General features: G+C 38.9%; 2 protein-coding genes across 2 annotated transcripts in view; one reads left to right on the top strand and one right to left on the bottom strand.

The window, feature by feature from the left end:
- Nucleotides 1–1,390: 1,390 nt before the first annotated feature.
- On the bottom strand, nucleotides 1,391–13,220 carry CKAP2 (cytoskeleton associated protein 2). Its single transcript, XM_072403681.1, has 9 exons — nucleotides 13,068–13,220; nucleotides 10,302–10,389; nucleotides 9,203–9,278; nucleotides 7,914–8,758; nucleotides 6,976–7,219; nucleotides 6,109–6,279; nucleotides 5,375–5,435; nucleotides 3,925–4,198; nucleotides 1,391–3,394 (listed from the first exon to the last, which is right to left on the bottom strand). Exons 1-9 carry the CDS (start codon nucleotides 13,114–13,116, stop codon nucleotides 3,139–3,141), a joined length of 2,064 nt encoding a protein of 687 aa, XP_072259782.1. The 5' UTR covers nucleotides 13,117–13,220; the 3' UTR covers nucleotides 1,391–3,138.
- Nucleotides 13,221–13,727: 507 nt separating this feature from the next.
- VPS36 (vacuolar protein sorting 36 homolog) overlaps nucleotides 13,728–14,424 on the top strand; it is a 21,744-nt gene continuing 21,047 nt past the window's right edge. Inside the window, exon 1 of the mRNA XM_072403693.1 lies at nucleotides 13,728–13,883. Within this exon, the coding sequence (XP_072259794.1) occupies nucleotides 13,788–13,883 (96 nt within the window). The 5' untranslated portion in view covers nucleotides 13,728–13,787. The remainder of the gene's footprint in view (nucleotides 13,884–14,424) is intronic.

Here is a 14,424-nt window from a genome sequence, read left to right on the forward strand (position 1 = left end):
AGGGGCAGCCATTCTCTTCCTTCTCTTTGATTATCTTGGTTGGTTCATTCAGTCCCGCCAAGTGTCTTGGCAATATTTGGTGACAATATAATGAGTATCATTTTAGACTATGATCATAATACAATACTTCAGTCACCACCAAATATTTAACCACACTCCCGAGGCCCCCGTTCCATCAATTCAACAGCTGGCCCTAAACACGTTAAAGTGATTTTGTATATCCAATTAGCAGCTAGGGTAGTAAACAGCAGAACACTGGAGGAAATATAATATTGTTTATATAGTATATTGCATTTGATAAGAACTAATTCAAAGTATGTGTATGCAAAGCAAAGATATCCCTGTCTTGCAGGCACAAGAGGAAGTGAGGGGAAATCCTATCTTTGTTGCCTCCAGACCAGAGGATACCTTCGCTTTGTTGCTGCAAGGTTTGTGCTTTGTCCTCATCTAGAAGAACCTATTGAACTAAAAAATAAAATAGCATGGTGAGTAATGCAGCCCACTATAATCCAGGGGCATACTGGTTATTTTAGGCCATAGCAGTGTCATACTGTCACCTGAAGGTAGTTTCTGGCCCAAAGCCATATGGTCATGAGCTTATAGATGGAAGCTTTTCCTTTTCAACCATGCACACACAAATCCAACACCTACACCTGCAATTCTTTATTAGCAATCTACTTGTTCTGACATTTGTTTTATTTAAATTTACTTTTTTTTTTTTTTTAAAGTACATATAAATTAATTCACTATAATCTATCAAAATATATTTTGCCATGAAATTCCTTGTTCAAGCACCACTGGATATAAAGTGATGGTACTGCCCCCCTCTCCCAGTTATGCTGCGGTATTGTCACCATAAAAAGTAGCTTCTGACAAACTTCCAGTGTCTTTAAAACACATTATAGTCTACTGTTAACCTTTAGCAAACTGTCCCTGGAGCCAATCACTGAATTACATGCATAAAGACTTTGGATTCAGTGGACCCAAATCACTATGATGCAACAAAAGTCGTTTGCCCTCTGCTTCAGCAAAAAAAGGAAAACTACATCCCATCCCCTACCCATAAAGGCTTTTTTATTACTGCATTGTTTGTGTGAATGGTTGATTTTTTTAATGAAGAAAGCTATACTGAAGAAATTAGAGATTCCCATGCTGACACAAAATATATTATCAGCTGGTTGTCCTAGCTTTAATGCTTTGAATAACTTTCATAGTAAGTTTGAAGATCACAAAGGTTAACTCCGCTTGCTGCATGCTCCTTTTAGGTCTGACTCAGAAAGCACAGATGAGTAGAGAAAAATCTATTACTTGATGCTTTAAGTAATGTTACCAGTCTACGGTTAGCACAAAAATCTGCAAAGTTGCCTACATAAAAGGACAAATCACACTCTTTACAAAGAACAGTTCTGTTTATTACAGTAAAGCAGTACAGGAAGAATATATATTTAAAGCATTGCAGAAACTTATATATATTTTTGTTCACCTTCCAGAGGCAGACTTTTTTTTTTTTTGCTGGTCATACACAACACAACTTTCCAGCTTTTAAACCAGTTTTTTTTTTTTTAATTGTAAAAACAATCAAATGAAATCGCTGCAACCTAGCACCAGTCATCAATATATGAATATAGCAGGTATGATTGTAGGTTGCCATGATTGGTTTGGTTGTTTTTGCCTGCAATTTCCAATATACATCTTCTCCTTTTACTTTTAATTCTGGACTGAAAGAAAGGGTTTGCTTGCTGTAAAACAGATACCGTTCAATAGAATCCTTCATTGACCAGGCTCAATGCATCCCAAACTTGGAGTACCATTAAAGTTACACAAGGACTTGCCAGGTTTCTCAGGTCAGGAATATAGGCAGGGAAAATGCATGTGACTACCTTTACAAGCCTGTGTTCCATAGTGTTAGGCAGGAGAACAGAGGCCGTGTTTGAACCATCAAAAAATAATTTGATTCTTATTTAGCCTCTCCATTTGAGGAAAGCTAGAATATTTTCAACTGAGCCTGGGAAGAGTTTAAAAACATATTTAAATCCTAATTCATTTATATAAAAAAAATCCCCAATATTTTAGGGTGCAGTAAAAATATCTAGTTTTAAAGTCATATTAATGTAAGGATTCCATGCTGCTAACAATAAAGCCTGAGCCTGGAACTCAGCTTTCACTTTGAGAAAAAAGTGGCTTTGCTGTAGTACTTTGATGCACTCCTTTCAGAGTCTGACCACAAACCCTGTAATCAGCAGGGAGTTAGAGCTTTGCCGATTGCCGAACTAATGGTGTCACTCAGTAGAGAGGTGTCAGTTCTTTAACTAAGGCTATAAGAGGGTAGACTGTATTAGCAGCAGTGTGGTATCTGTACCTTTACAATAATATTACAACTTAGGCTACATACACACGTCAGATGACTGAATCGCCTCAGGGCTGATTTCGGATGAGAATCTGCCGTGTGTACAATGCTGGCCTTCCGTACTGGTGGATCCCTGGACGATGAATGATCTTAATTATTGTGAAGGGGGGAGAGAGAGCACAGCTGGATGCCACTTCATTGTTCTCCCCCTCCCATAGATCAGAACAGTGATGTATGTACAGTGCTCGTTCATGCATCATGCAGTCTTTTGTCATTAGAAAGGATCGTGAAAGATCCTTTCCAATGACAAATATTGCACGTTTGTACTCTGCAGCACCCTTAAACAATAGGTAAACTAATACTTCAACTGGGCAATAAAAGATTCCAGGAAAGGCTTTAAATAAGTTATTAAACATCATGTTTGTATAAAACAATAGCGTGTGCAGCTTTTTTAAAAAATTAGATGCAATACTAATAATAGCAAAACCCTCCAACTGGCAAGAAAAAAAGGGGAGGGGGGGTTAATGTACCTTACCATAAACTGCAAAGGCATCCATGAATTAATTACCAGTGAATTAATTAATTAAAAACTAGTGGCAGTGTTAACACATGGGGGAGCATCTACCAGGCAGGACACACATACATATCTTCAGACAAATAATGAACACCAGACGAGGACAGTAGTTAGTGTGTTGTGGAGATGAGTCCATCGACTGTACAACCCAATATACAGATTAAAATAAAAAGGTGCATTTTGGTAAGTCAGTCTATCTATAGTCTTTGAAGATGGGTTACTTCTTAGTTAAACTTCCTGCATTAATCTCCTTAAGTGCCTCGTTCTTCCTGAAGATGTATGCATTGGGACAACTCTGGGTATCTTCCAGTTCTTCCAGCTGGGCAATGCCAGAAATGCAGGGATCATGATCTTTCAACATGTCTGGAAATATATGAGATTTCCTTTCCAAGCGGCTTGAGCGTCTGACAGGGGTTAAGAATTTGTAACCTTTGATACTGGAATCCCCTTCCATCATCTGTAGTTTCCTCATTCTGAGCAAAGGAAATACAAAAGTAATTTATAATTTACAAGGAGCACAATCCCAATAAATGAATAAAAACAAAACATTAACTGCATACCAGAGTAAACTCAATTACAATATTAATATATATTCAAAGGATCAGTAAACCTAAAATAGAAGCCATGACAAATTCTCTTTAAATGCCAATAGGTTTCTGACATTTGCAGGGAAAGCCAGGTGTCTTGGGCAGGTGTTCTTGGGTAGGTGTCTAAGCAGTTCTCCATAAATTGATCAGGCAGGTAAGAAGGCTTATTGAAGAAGGGACATCTTCTGTCCCTTTCTCACTAATATCCTGCCTGATCTGACATAAAAGCAGAAGATCAGCTTTAAAAGCCTTAAAATAAAACACCTCCAGTTTCCATCCTCCTGAAACCCCTGCTAAAGTGTGCTAACAGTCTACATAGTGGTCAATGAGCCTAGCAGGCAGAATTATTGAGACTGTACACTAAAGGACACCCCATAAATGAAATATGTACAGTACTTTCAAGAAAGACATCTTACTTTTCCAGATGTGGTGTTGTAGTGATGTTGAATTTAATAACAGATGATGTATCCTCTCCATTTTCTGGAGTGCTCTGAGACTTTGAGTTTTTCTCCGGAGTGGAGGGGCTCTTTGGTTCATATTTCATTGCTCTTCTTCTTCCCCTTTTAATTTTCGCTTTTACAGCAGAATCCTCAGGTTCACACTTTACTTCAGGTTTTACCTCCTCTGTTTGAGCCTCTTCCTCGGTTTGAGCATCTTCCTCACACTCTTTCTTCTGGTTCTCTTCTGGAACTAGGAAAAGGACATGTTAATTCTGTGTCAACTCAAAACTGGCATATCTGGTGGCTGGAATCTATATCTTCCTGAGAACTTATTGACAGCGTTTTGGTGACCATGGTCATTGGACACAGTGGTAATGTAGAGGTGTGGTAGATAATGAAGCTCCTTTGATGGAAAAAAATGGCATAGACAAAAAGAGGGGGAATAAAGACTTTAATTAACCGGGATGACTTCCATTCACTCAATTCTTTATTGCCCCACTTTGATGAAAGCAGGTACTCTGACTCACTAACTGCTTCCATTTGCTTGGCTTTGGACTTCACATAAAAGGAAATCTGAATGAACAAGACACTATTCCTGATCTTCATAACACTGTATTCCTGTTCCAAAACACTGTATTGTATGAAAACCATTGAATCTGCTTGCCAGCCATGAAAATAGTATGTATAGAGTCAACAATAGCAGTCACTACACTTACTTTACTACTACTTTTTCAAAGTACACCTAGGCCAGGACTATACACTCTTAAGTATTTACATATTGTTGAGGGTAAACTCTAACCTAAACAAATGGTGATTAAATACAAGCAGCATATGTATTATTGGGTCTTTGTTTCTTCCAGATATGTACAGTAAAAGCATTAAAACATTTCCTTCTTGTGCCTGTGTGTGGGTACTCCCTGTAGTAAAGACTAGTCACTGCAACTCTCCATCTTTGTGCAGAATGACTGTTCTTGTATCTGAACAACCTGCCATTTTAAGAATCTGTAAGAGTGTAAGAATCTAACCATAAGTTCCACTTTATGCATTGGCTACATAAAGCCTGGTTATAATGTCACTGCTACAGTTTAATATATGGATTTTCGAATTCACAAAAAGTGGATTTACAAAAATTAAAGAATATATTCAAATTAAAATGTATTAGTGTCTGTGGAGCTTTAACAAGCAGTAAACGCTTTCAATTAAGTCTTCGTTGCTCTTGACAAATACACACACTGCATTAGGCCTCAAAAAATGGCTGACTGTTCAAAATACATAAATGTTCAGTTTCAGAGTTCAAAGTTCACTTTGAGAAGATTTACTTCATAAAACAAGACAGTGTGTTAAATGTGCTCCCGCATTGTTAGTGGAAATGTGTCTGCAGCGCTGGCAATATAAATAAAGCCATTCAGTCAAAGGGACTACTTACCATGTTCAGTCTTCAGCTGTTCCAATGTATTTGCAAGAATGGTTCTCAGCTCTTCTAGAGGCTGCAAAAAGTTAAACGTAGTAAGGGATAAGTTAGTCATCTACAGATTAAAAATGGAGTAAAGCATGACATATTTGGTGCTTTCATAAATATGCTCAGGACGTTATAGAGATAGCAAGGGATAATGACTTATGAGAGCCAATATACAATTTCTGTTATAATTTATAGTAATTTCACACCTGGGCATTTGCATGGCTGCGTAGAACTTTTCACATTACTGTTACCTGGTGCCCACTGGTAATTGCTAGATGCCTGGGTGCATACACTAGCCTTTACTGTGTGCTGGTAACTCTTGTGTGGCCCTTTAAAAGCAGGTCTTTTTTTTTTTTGCAAACATTTTTGCAAGTGGCACCAATTCCTCCTTGCTTAGAGCTGAAGAGGTACGTTTGGCAAATTTACCATAAATGTGCAATATGATTTTTCAGCCACTGGCAAGTAAAAGCTTTAATATGGTGCAGGGACACACTCTGCATTACAGGAAGCAGCACCCAGGTCACACACACATTTCCAATCTTCTTACTGGCCTTTTGGTATAGAACATTATGGGACCAATAGGTGAGTTACATGGAAATGCTCTTGGAGCTATGGCCATTCACACACTACAGGGGTAGCCAATCTAAAGAGATAGGAAGGCTTATTACACTATGCTACAATTGTGCTAAAATGTTTCTTACCTGTGCACCAGCTACCACTGCTGCCTCACAAACTTCAATTACTTTATATGGCTGTCCTTCCCTTTGTTCAATACGTGCCAGACACTCCCAGTATCTGGAAAGCTTCTTTGCTTCAGGGATATTCTCAATCTGCTTTTCCAGTATGGATAGAATTTCTTCCTTTGGAATACCCTGATTTTAAGCAAAAAACATATATTAGCCATTTTAAAAGCTGTCACAGATGCTTATTATAACACAGCAAACTATAACATAAATGTGTGTATAAAATATAAACCTGGACTTTAATTGCTTTATTATAGTGGTCACCAACCTTTTTTGGCCCTACGAACCACTAAACTTATGGACTCTGGACTGCAAATGTGCGGGGAGCACATCAAAGGGGAAGAAACTTCATCCAGAGTGATGTCATGATGGTAGAAACCACCCACTCAGGTGTGAGTCTGCCTACAGGAGACAGGTTGGGGTCCCCTGCTTTATTAGACTGTTCAATTCAAAAATTTTATTAGACAGCATTGCAAAAGCTCCAGGTTTTTTTTTCTTGCATCTAAATGGAAATCAGCTTTTAAAAGCTTACATTAGGCCCCTGGAAGCGATTTCTTGTGGGTCACCACATGCTATTTTTTGAGTAATTTTATTTGTCACCCAAGGACCCTCCACTGCAGCCCATTTACAATTAGATATTTGACCAGCAAATTCTTGGAACCTGGAAATAAGTATTACTATAGATTATAGGCTGATCAGGCAGTGCTTTTTTCATTTCTTTAAAATAGCACACTACTTTACATAGGAAATCCTAGATTTCAGTATGTAGCATTCAAGTACATAGTATGTGTACAAGCATTTGTGTAGGCAGATTGATGGATATACCTCATCAATTAACTTCTGGCACTCTGCAAAGATCTGGTTGACTTTTAGAGTGAACAACTCTTGTTCATCCTCTTCTGCCATGGTTGCCCAGAAGAGCTGGCGAGGTTCTTCTTGTGGTTCTTCTGGTTCACTTTTGACCGCTGGTTCCTCCTTTTGTACATTAAATGTGGAAAGTAGGGCCACAGATGATGGGGGCCTCTTTATTACCTTTCCTTTTGATGCCCTCCACTCTGCTAGACGAGCCCTGAAAAAACAAAAAGCAATGAGATCTTTGCCTATTAAGTTAGGCTACACTTACCGAGCCCCTAGCCTCAAGCTCACAAGTGAAGCAGCTCAGATATTTAAAAATACTTATTAGCATTTAGTAAACAAGATTCTGACCTACTTTTCAATGGACAATTTGGGATATTTTATAATTACATCAGATGTAATATCTATATAAAGTCATTGCTTAACCTCACAAAATTACAGACCCTTGATTATTGAGTAAACATGGCAACCTATCATGGACAAGTCAGGGACATATGTGGCTAGGCACTTTCCACTGCTGTCATGTAGAACAACCCTGTCATTCAGCTGCCAAATGCCAGAACTATAGTGGGCATTAGAGTCTCCTGGGACAACCTATGATCTGAGATCACTAATAATGGATTATGGACCTCATAAGTAGCTTGCAGTTCAATATGGCTACCTTAATAGTGATTTAGGCCCAGGGAAGTTTTCTTTAAAGAGCAATGTAAAATATGCGGTGCTAACAAAAACAGCCACTTTGGGCTCATAAAAATATAAATCTTTTTAGGTTGTAGATTATCCTTACTTGGCAGCTTTACAGTCTTGTGAATAAACCCACTGGACTTTCTCTAACATATTGACAACTAATAATATTATTATTGCTATAAACTAATTTAAAGAAAAAGATGAGATAAAACCCAACTTACTTGCGGTCTTCTGCTGATTCGTTCACTTTTGGGTATTTGCCAACAACAGATGGCTGCTGACGAGTTGGCAAGCTGCCTACAGGGCCAACTGTTACCCTTTTCTTGTTCTGAATACCAGACGAGTCTGAACCTTTTCTCAGATCGGTTTTCTGGTCATCTAGACCCTGCTGCACATTTGCTTCCAGCGGCTTCTTGTGGGTAAGTATTTGAGTGGTCCTTCTCATGGTCACATGTTCAAATTTTTTCCTGGTAATTTTCGTATTGGATGGCTGCGCTTGTGATGTGGCTGTTGGGATAAGGTGGGTGGTTTTCCTTGTGGTCGTTTCCCTAGTGGACGCCTTTGTTTGTGATGTGGTTGTTGGGATGACGTGGGTAGTTCTTCTTGTGGTCGTAGGTTGTACATTGTTTTTGATGGTCACTTTAGTGAATGTCTTGAGTTGTGATGCAACTTGAGACTTTTTTGGTACAACTGTCTGCTTTTTTGCTTTTGTATCCTTGACAGAAGATGGCCTTTGCATTGGATTCCTGGTGGCAGATATGTTTGGCTTGGTTGGTACACTTTTTGTAATGGTTTTACGCTCTGGGACTGTAGTGTTACTGGTTGTGATTTCAGTGGGCTTCCTAAAAGAATTAATCTTGGACTGCACAATTTTGCCACGATAAGCTCCAAGAACAGGCTTAACTTCCGGCTTCTGTTCCGCTTTGGTAGACTCCTCTTTTTGCTTTCCATCCTTTAGCTGTTTTTCCTTTAGAGTTTTTGTTTTCAAAAAAGACTGACTGAAAGTCATAGATTTACCCTCTTTATTTACAATTAAGCGCATATTTTCTTTATTTGTGGGTTTAATCTGAAAACAGAGAAAAATAAGATTATACATAATAAACTGTAATGGTCAAATTCACCTCTACAATATGATAGGTTGTATAGTCTACAATTCACAGGCCAGGATTTGTGACAACAACCAGCACAAGACCGATTCACAATACAGGGGCACTGGATAGTTGGGGCATAATACAAAGACAATGGAACAAATGGGACATACTAAAGGGGTTGGATATTTTAAAAATGGAACAAAGTGTGTGTGTGTAGATTATAGGGGATTCCTATGGCAATAACAATTTGGAACACTCATTTTGTCATGTATTGCCATGCCTGCTTTTTGACCACCCGCCTACAGCTTCCCCCCACCCAACTGAAAAAAAAAAAAAAAAAATCAAGAACAAGTCCAGTTAAATGCGAATAATACTTTATTATGATTTTACTTTTATTTTACTAGGACTCCAACACTTACTGATTTTAGGTCCACGGCTTTTACAGGTCCAGGCTTTTTCTGAGGAATTTTGTTGGACCTCTCCATCAAAGGAGACCTTTCAGAAACAACAAAAACAAGCCAGTGATTATAAATTTTATTTAGATAAGCCTTCTTTACAGATATCACTTATCTTTTTATGTGACATATTATTCATATTAAACAACATATCAAAGGATATACAAGTCAAAGGATATACATATGTACACCTCTGCTACACAGCACCTTTATGACAACTTTAAGGTTAAAAATGTTAGTTGCATACAACAGGAGAGCCTGTAGGAAGAGTTATAGGGTGAAAGTAACTCTAAAATTTTTAGTAAACTATGTATGAAATACATGGCAAATATCTCAAAATGCTAGGTGCTTGGGTGATATGTTGAAGTGGAACTAAAGTCCCACTTTAAAAAAATACATAAATCAGGTAGGTAGTTACTGCAGAAAGACAGTTGATGTCCCTACTACAATAGCTGTTCATGCCTGCCTGATCATTGCAGAGATGTCAAATTTTGCTGAGCTGCACAAAGAAAAAAAAAAATAAATAAAAAAATAAATAAATAAATAAAGCAGCACCCTGCGATAGAATGGGGACAGGCAAGTAGCACAGGTTAGGTTCCGCTTTACTCCCCTAGCATGAATACCGTAGTCATTGACACATGCAAAACACACATATGCAGATCAGAAGTTCTAACAATTTGCATGTTTGTCCTAGGTCAGCAACTCTGCAAAGAGTCAGCTGGATTATTATTATTAAACAGGATTTATATAGCACCAATATATTACACAGCGCTGTACAATCTAAATAGGGGTTGCAAATGACAGACAGACCATGACACAGGACAAGGCGAGGACCAAAAGAAATTTTTCATTGGTATGTTTCTGCCACACTGTACACATTTATTACCAACCAAAACCAGATAACTAGTGTGGCTGCATATTTGTATTTTAGTTAACCCACACAGCCACATGCAACAAATGAGGTGACCAGGCTGAGTATTGCTCACCCAGGGCAGTCCATATAGAAGATAACCTCGAAAGCTTGTCATTGCACATAGCTTTCCTTAAGTGTACAGCTACTAACCTGATCTCACTCTGCTTCTCATTCATCTTGGATTTCAGAATGATTGTTTTTCTGGATAAGTTTTCCTCTGTAATTTTTTTCTTTTGCTCTAGTTTAGGAAAAAACATGATAAATGGTAAACTGAGAGACTGGGTAATACTATGAAGATCCAAAAAATACCATTACATTATTAAAACTTAAATAAATTTAATAGAGCATGTCAGTATCTTTACAGCAATACAAGTCAAACAATACAATGCAAGAAAATAAATATAATAGTCCTGATTAAGCTGCGTACACACGTCCAATTTTTATCGTTGGAAATGAACGACGAACGACCGATTGGCCAAAAATTGTTTGTAAAAAAAGTAACTAACGACGCCGACGAACGAGGAGTCGTTATCTGTATGTACAGGATCGGTGCTATACGATCGTTTGCCGATATCGTGCAGGATCGTTCGTCATTCGTTTCCAAACGATAATAATTGGAAGTGTGTACGCAGCTTTAATAAAGCTCTCCAAGGCTGGAGAGGATACACTGTTACCAGTGTGACCCACCAAACCTCAAATGGATCTGGTCCAGGATTTAAAACATTTGCTAAAAAATAGCAAATTATTTTTAGGAAATTCATTCCAGGTTTGTTGGATCACCCAGCTTCACTGATGAAAGTGTATCCTTCCCAGCCTTGGAAAGTTTTAATAAATCAGCCCCATGACTACAAGCCTAGGGAATCCACAATGAATCTTCGCTCCTTGGCCAATCACATAGCGCCTTGTATTCTGGGAATAGCTTAAAAGACGGCATACAGTCAGTGTGTTCTAGTAAAGGAAAGCCGCTGCTTTCACACTCGCAGCACTAGAAGTACAACAGCTGTACTGTTCATTACTCACGGATAGACTATGCGTCTCTTCATATGCGCAGCGACTGGGCAGCATGGGGTGGGGCACCAGATGAGGTCATTTTATTTTGAATTGGGATCTTATTACAAAAATGTGTTTTTCTGGTGGAAGTTTCCCCCCCCATGAAACAAATATAAAACACTATCACTATTTAATATACAGCACTGTGTAATATGTTGGCGCTATATAAATACTATTTATTAATATTAATATTATGACCTTCCATGATGCCCAGCAATGTTCTGAATTCTGCAAAGAGACTTCCTACCTCCTCATTACCAAGGTGTCATTTCAAATTTTGACATCCCAGACAGTAGTCAGCGACCTATTCATACAGCTGGAATGATTATCATTTCTAATGATCGTCAGTCTAAGGCAGCATTTCTCAAACTTTTAACGTGGGAGGACCCTTGAAATAATATTCAGGTCTTGAAGGATCCTTTTCTAGACTTATTATATATCCACAGATCACAGTATATTAGTGTGGTGGTCAGTAAGAAGAATTCCTCTTACAATGCTGGCCAGCGAGAAGAAGGTCACCCTTACAGATAGCCAAAAAGATTATTGGGGTCACTTATACTGATCAAAGGTACAAATTGCTCAAGGAACTCCTAGAAATCCCTGGAGTATCCCTGGTTGAGAAACTGGTGTAAGGGATATGTTTCTTGCTGTCCTCCCTGCCGAGGAAGTAAACTCAAACCTCACCCAAAAACAAAAAACCCACAGTGTAGGTCGATCGGTCCAGAGGTTTCATCCATGGAGTCCCGCCATCCATCTTCGGGCCAGCACGCCGGGCGCAGCCAGCTTCTCTTGTTCTGTTTACTATGTCACCAGACACAGGTGCAAGATCGGGTGACGTAGATGGATAAAAAAAACTTGCCGATATCACTACACATGCGTGAGATCAGCAATTTTTTCCCTTTTGATGAAAGAGCACCCAAGAGCCTCCCGGGATGCATGACATATGAATCCTGTTAGGCTTTGCGCTCACATTCATTCTCGATTGCCTAGGGGGCAAAAAAAAAAAAAGGGGTGCTGCACTTAAAAAAACCTAAACGAACATAATTTTTTACTTAACATAAAAGGGTTGTCTACCCTGTTATGCAAAGTGAAATTTCTAAGTTAGGTACACTTTAAGGAACCCCCAGAAACTGCTGGAGGATCCCTGGTTGAGAAACTGGTGTAAGGGAAATGTTTCTTGCTGTGTTCCTATTAAAGTGCAAGAAAACTCAAAATACAAAAAGTCACCAGAAGATTTTTTACCAATGCAAAGTCACCACAAAATGTTTTCCTCTGCTCTGGGCAGCATTTTGTATACACAGTGTCATGCATTGTATACCCCGGCTCTCTCCTCCATGCAGTGCCACACATACCCCTTGATGACATGTGCAGGAAGGGACACTGACAGGGGCCACACAAAGTGGATGGCAGTGGACCTGGAAGATTTGGTAATGATGATGAATGAAGAGGTGACCCTAGACCCATCATCACTACAGGTGTGCACCAGAATTGTCAAACTCTCACCCATGCCAACAAAATCCACTTTATGAGTGCGCAGCCATTGGGCTCCTTGCAGAAGCCGGACACCTATGCACAGTTTTCCCATAATCCTCTGCTACCAGGTTCTTTCTATTTCCATATCACCATCACCACGGAGACAGCCTAGAGGCCAAGTTACACTATTTAGGTTTTTTTGTACAAAGCATTATGTTTAGAACTTTTAAAAACTTACATTGAGTAAAAATGTACTTTTATCTGCTATTTATAAAGAGAACACGTCATTAAGTGTGACAAGAAATGATATACAGGCAAAACAATAGATAGAGTGACCGCAGGCCAGCCTATAGATACCATGCACACCTTAACTGTACACCGTACCGCACTCACCTGTGTAGCCGGGCCGCACACCCTTCCTCGCCGCAGTCACACTCGCCATGTCTCCGCTCAGCTTTCCTCTCCTAAATCAGTTTGAAAATCGCTCCTCATTAGCACCGCCTTCTCTCCGATTCTCTCTGCTCGATTGGTTGGTGTATTATTTTTCTCCAATCACAACAAATCTTTAGAATGCAAAACGTTTCGATTGGCTAAATGGCGTAGGCATGCTTGTTTTTATTCTTCGGCCAATCAGTTCAAAGTTTGTGTCACGTGACTTGCTAAGAGTCCTCCCTCCTGAGCCAAAATAGCCGGGTTGATTACCAAGGGCGTGGCCCAAATCCCAGTTTGAATATAAACTACGCAGATTAGAGTCACTTAATCTCCAATGCTGTTATACATTTAAAGTATACGTAATGTGTGCTACATAAAGGAGCTCTGTCCAATCACTACGCTACTTTCAATCACATGATTAGCAGCCTCGCAGACAGAGAGGAGGTTGCTGCCTTGCCATTGGTTACTTTCTATATTATAGAGCAACACTTGTCCCCACTGAGAGGCCATTTTGTTGTCGACATTCTCATTATTTTTATAGACTTTTGGACTTCAGAAAAATGGTCAAAGTCTTGTTTCCCTATTTTTATTTTTAGGGACAAGTTTTTTGTTACTAGGGTGTATATTCTCTTCCTGAAGTCAGACCTACTTCCTAGTAGTGGTCTGGGTTTATCTATAGATATGGACCGGTTCTCTTGGTGCACAGGGCTGCTGGAGATAGATGAGACATTGGTGATCCAGCAGAGAGGGGTGCGCCTGTCAGATGGGGAGGATAAGGTCAGTGTCAACACTTCATAATCACACTTTGAATTTTGTTTTAAAGAGTACCTGTCATTGTCCTTTATTAATCCCATATATTGTATATATTTCTTAACCCATATCTAATCCCTAATATATTTTTTATAACTTAATATCATTGCATATTATGTTTTCATTTCCTATAGCAGCCACTTCCTGTTCAATGGTGACAACGGTCTGTCATTTGTACTCCTGCATTGTCACTGTGTCACAACCCCCCATGCTGGAGACCACAAGCCACCTAGTCGCCAACCTTTCAGACCTCACAGACCACTAAATTCATATTTGTAAATCCCGTAGACCAATAATATGAATTATTTTAAAAAGATAAATACATTTGTAAAATAATGATCTTCCTAATGGTGCTGACGAGGACTGTGGGTGCTCTGATTCATTAATCAGCTCACGGTTATGTGAAGTATTAATATTGTTACTATTATCATTAGTTGCCTTTAGTATTACTAAAGAAAAGCAAAATATTTGTTTGCTTTTTCTCACTCATTATGAGTTTATTTCATTC

This window comes from Pyxicephalus adspersus, chromosome 1 (genome assembly GCF_032062135.1).
Source record: "Pyxicephalus adspersus chromosome 1, UCB_Pads_2.0, whole genome shotgun sequence".
NCBI classification, from domain to species: domain Eukaryota; kingdom Metazoa; phylum Chordata; class Amphibia; order Anura; family Pyxicephalidae; genus Pyxicephalus; species Pyxicephalus adspersus.

What these genes read in the sequence shown, in the direction of transcription:
- CKAP2 (XM_072403681.1), bottom strand. Translation starts at nt 13,116, where the DNA reads ATGGCGAGTGTGACTGCGGCGAGGAAGGGTGTGCGGCCCGGCTACACA. An exon ending in CAGTGGTAGCTGGTGCACAG is followed by an intron (nt 5,436 to 6,108) that starts GTAAGAAACATT and finishes AACTTTTTGCAG; the next exon opens with CCTCTAGAAGAGCTGAGAAC. An exon ending in ACAGCTGAAGACTGAACATG is followed by an intron (nt 4,199 to 5,374) that starts GTAAGTAGTCCC and finishes TCCTTTTCCTAG; the next exon opens with TTCCAGAAGAGAACCAGAAG.